General features: G+C 45.7%; 1 protein-coding gene across 1 annotated transcript; it reads left to right on the plus strand.

The window, feature by feature from the left end:
- The first annotated feature begins 1,872 nt into the window (after positions 1-1,872).
- On the plus strand, positions 1,873-3,975 carry MYF5 (myogenic factor 5). Its single transcript, XM_039838481.1, has 3 exons — positions 1,873-2,410; positions 3,256-3,331; positions 3,736-3,975. The coding sequence occupies exons 1-3, from the start codon at positions 1,910-1,912 to the stop codon at positions 3,924-3,926; spliced, it is 768 nt and encodes a 255-aa protein (XP_039694415.1). The 5' UTR covers positions 1,873-1,909; the 3' UTR covers positions 3,927-3,975.
- Positions 3,976-4,544: the final 569 nt, after the last annotated feature.

Consider the following 4,544-nt stretch of genomic DNA (forward strand, 5'->3'; position numbering starts at 1 on the left):
CCTGCCTGGAAACAGCCTCCCATTCCGCCTATGCCCTTTAGGAACTTGACTCTTTTATCCTGTGTACTGTATTCATTTCAAAGGCAGCCACTTGTTAATAGTCCTCAATAAGGTGCAGATGGATTTCCCACTGGCCAGACAATGAAGCAGCCCGCTGGTGTGAAAGGGAGCCGGATTTTCAAAGGGTGGTGTCTTTGCCTTGGAAATGACGGCAACACGGGAGAGGGGACTGCAACCGGCACGTTGTAGCAGCCTTTAGTGGCTGACACTCTCCCACCCTTGGTTTTCAGGGCCTTCACATTGAAGAGCAGATCTCAGTCAGAAAAAGCACTTTTCTGGCTCCTGCAGACTTGAAATCAGCCAGCCAGTGTTGCTTCAGAAAAATAATTTTACGGAAAGTAAAGTGCTCGTCTCCCACAAATAACTTTGGAGCCACAACACTTACTATATTGGATGACAGAAGATCGAGGTGAGAACACTCCCTCTTAATGGGTCCAACCTCCAAACTACTGAAGTCTATTTGTGTAAACTTTAAGTACTTGTTTTCCCTATAGATAAACAGCAGCACTCCCCCCACCCCCCACCCACCCCCGAGCGATCAAGTGGGTTAAGAACGGAGGAGGACTGGCAAAAGCTGATGAATAGATTCAGTCTTACTTAAATGGCAGCCCTCCCCCTCGCCTTCTACCCACCAAAGTTTCAAAGACTCCGCTACAATTTCTTTTCTGGAAGGTTTTTGTTGCGGGAGAGTGTTACTCAGGGTTTGAGGAGTTGGAAATTTTACACGAGCCGAGAAGGATTGCTGTGCCAGCAGCTGGGATGCATCTGTAACGGTGTTAGTTTGCTTGAAAGCAGAAAATTAGCGACCCCCAAAGCTCAGCTTGGCCGCTTAGTCTGTCGAAATTACAGGGAGCAGGAAGAGGGAGAAAGGAGGCGCGCCCCTGGAAAGGGAGTTCGCCGTCTAAAACAGGGTTTCTTTGAATACAAATCGTAGAGACGCAGAGTGCGGATCTTCAGTCGGCTCAGGGTCTAGCAAAGGCCTAGTGCAAAGAAGGAGGCGCTCAGTAAACCCGTGCAGAAAGGGGAAAGGGAGGAAGGACTTTCCCTGTCACCTGGCCCTTGAGCCCACCTCCTTTTAAATGAGCAGACACGTAGAGAGAACTCAGCAGCGAGGTCTTCGCCTTCTCCCAGGAACACGACTCATAAAACGACAATGCGATCAGAACAAAATAGATTTAAAAGAAAATTTAATAGATTCACTCCAAGATTGAAAGTCATTTCAAGTTTTTAGCAACCTTTCTTCCACTCCACGGACAAAAAGAATTCTGAGATAACTAAGTTTCATGAAAAAAGAAACAAGCATTTAAAAATAAGGTTATTCCTTACGTCCAGGATTGGGAAGGCAGGTCAGCTTTCGGTGGCAGCTAAAAAGTAGGGCGTACTAGTTATTATTTTGTAATCTGTGGGCAACTGTAAAAAGCTAGACATACTTCTTTTGTCTGTGACACTCTTCAAGTGAATGTAGAGAGTGCAAGTGAGCGAGTTGGGGAGCCATCCCCCGCCCCAGCAGAAATGCACTAAAACCATTAGTGTCAAAAAGAACAGTAAACAGCAAATTGTCTCTAGAGGAAAGGCTGAGGTTTGCCCAGACAGCTCCTGCGCGGGTTGCGGTGGGATATGCTAATAGTGCCCGGCCACTGGGGCCGGCCTCCCTCCCCCAAGAATATATAAAGAGCCCTAACCCCAGTGCGGCCGACCCAGGCCGCCGGGCGTCTGCCCTTGTTAATTACCAGAGAAACCTACCAGGGAGCTCAGCCCTGGGTTTCCCCGCCCGCAGCGGCGCCAGGCTCTAGTTTCTCCCCATCTCTCTAGCTGCTGTCCGCGTGCACCACCCGCCTCACCACAGAGGATGGACATGATGGACGGCTGTCAGTTCTCGCCTTCTGAGTATTTCTACGACGGCTCCTGCATCCCGTCTCCCGAGGGCGAGTTCGGGGACGAATTTGAGCCACAAGCGGCCGCCTTCGGGGGACACAAAGCAGAGCTGCAAGGTTCAGACGAGGACGAGCACGTGCGAGCACCTACAGGCCACCACCAGGCCGGCCACTGCCTCATGTGGGCCTGCAAAGCATGCAAGAGAAAGTCCACCACTATGGATAGGCGGAAGGCAGCCACCATGCGCGAGCGAAGACGCCTGAAGAAGGTCAACCAGGCTTTCGAGACACTCAAGAGGTGCACCACGACTAACCCCAACCAGAGGCTGCCCAAGGTGGAGATCCTCAGAAATGCCATCCGCTACATCGAGAGCCTGCAGGAGCTGCTGAGGGAGCAGGTGGAGAACTACTACAGTCTGCCGGGACAGAGCTGCTCAGAGCCCACCAGCCCCACCTCCAATTGCTCCGACGGCATGGTAAGAGAGAGCGCTGGTACCTACTCTGTCACCCCAATCTTTTCCAAAAACCCATACATTCCATTTAAACCAGGTGTGGCAACCAAATATTCAGTAATTATTTGGTGGGCAGTTGGGGGTGGGGGTGGGGAGGCAGTTGCTGTAAGAGAAAAGAGGTGCCACATTTAGAAAGATGCCAGGAAACAGCTGTTTAACAGTATTTCTGACTTCCTACAGATTCTAGGTGTACATTGTAAGAGAGCTGTCATGTGAGATAGGTGGCTATGAATGATCAACCACATATTTTCTCCACTGTTCAATTTATTTCCAAAATATACCACCAGTGGACCCTGCTGCCGTACACTAACATCTAAAGACAGCTCTTTTAAGCTCCCACTGCCACACGATTTATAACTTAGTGTAGAAGTGGAAAGAAATACCCACATGGCCCCAGTCCCTGCTTTGCTGAGGCCTGGCTGGAAGGAGATGTTGATGCATTCTTTACAGAGGGCATTTGCTTCAACGCTGCCAGGTTTTAATGTGTTTTTGTCCTGGGAAAGTGTTCTCTCCCTAAATTAGTGTGGCTTCCTTCTACTCCAATCCATTTTGCATGGTTAACCCAATGCACATTGCTGCTGAATTCCACCCCCCTCTTCCTTTTGCTGCTGCTCTCCTCTTCTGGAAGCACAGAGATTGACCTCAGTGCCCTCACAATTTGGTGAAGGCTAACCCTTCCTAAATCAAGGCAATGAAGGTGATTGACATGGTCAATTTACAGAGGTAGTGGGCAAGCACTGCTTCATTCTAGGTCAGAGAATCTTTTGCCAAGACCTGAAAACAAACTTCTTTTGTGTCTTGTGTTATAGCCCGAATGTAACAGCCCTGTCTGGTCCAGAAAGAGCAGCAGTTTTGACAGCATCTACTCTCCTGATGTACCAAATGGTAAGAATTGATGATTTCAGAGGAGTTTAAAGACCAGTACAACTTCACAATTCGGCCTGTCAAAACAGAGTCTGTCCTTCCTGGCAGTACTGGGGAAGGGAATAGAAGTGATGGTTCTTTTGAGATCTTGGTAGAGCAAAATACGCACGTCGTTTGCTCAAAATCCACTTAACAGATACACACATGCACTTTTGCTTGTAATATTACTAGACAACCTTCCTACTCCCTACATTCACCCCCAAGAATTGTTAGAAACTTGTTGAAGATTACGTCGGATTTTCTGTGACCATCTGACCTCTGGGTGTCAAAGTTGCTGCCCTACTGTGTAAAGGATAACATAAGCAAGTCTATATATTTGGGGATTTTTTTAATGTTTTTTTTTTTGTTTTTCTTTGTGTCCTTAGTATATGCCACAGATAAAAGCTCCTTATCCAGCCTGGATTGCTTATCCAGCATAGTGGATCGGATCTCCAATTCAGAGCAACCTGGATTGCCTCTCCAGGACCCAGCCTCTCTCTCCCCAGCTGCCAGCACTGATTCACAGCCTGCAACTCCAGGGGCTTCTAGTTCTAGGCTCATCTATCATGTGCTATGAACTAAAATTCTAGTCTTGATCAGTTCTGCCAGGAGGGCCTATTACATAGCAGGAAAGAGGCCGGTTGAGTCCAAAAGCAAGACAACCTGTAAATAGATTTCCTTTCAGTTGTAAATTTGTACATATTATCTGCCACTTTATAAGAAAGTGTATTTAACTAAAAAGTCACCATTGCAATTAATACTTAATTTCTTTTCTTTTCCTCCCCATTCCCTTCCTCCTTCTTTCTTCTTTTCCTTCTTTGATTTAGATATATAGTTCCAATAATAATATTTCTGATAGGGGCAATTCATTGAAGGTAGCTTGTTCCAATGCTTAACTTATATTTTTTATAAATATTGCTTATCTCAAAATATCTTTGATGTTTAGATCTTTATTTTTTTCTTCAAAACATTAGAACAGCTAGAAATCAGTTACAGGAAACTTTAAATATATTTAACTTGTTTTCTCTTTAATCCTTTGATTATACTGTATTAAACATATAACAGTACTGCCTAGTGGTATATATATTGATTTTTTTTTATAAGAAATACATCTTTTTAATGTAAGCACAAAATAGTACTTTGTGGATAATTTCAAGATATAAGACATTTTGGAAATTCCACCATAAATAAAATT

Source organism: Pteropus medius, unplaced genomic scaffold (assembly GCF_902729225.1).
Source record: "Pteropus medius unplaced genomic scaffold, Ma_sr-lr_union100, whole genome shotgun sequence".
NCBI lineage: Eukaryota > Metazoa > Chordata > Mammalia > Chiroptera > Pteropodidae > Pteropus > Pteropus medius.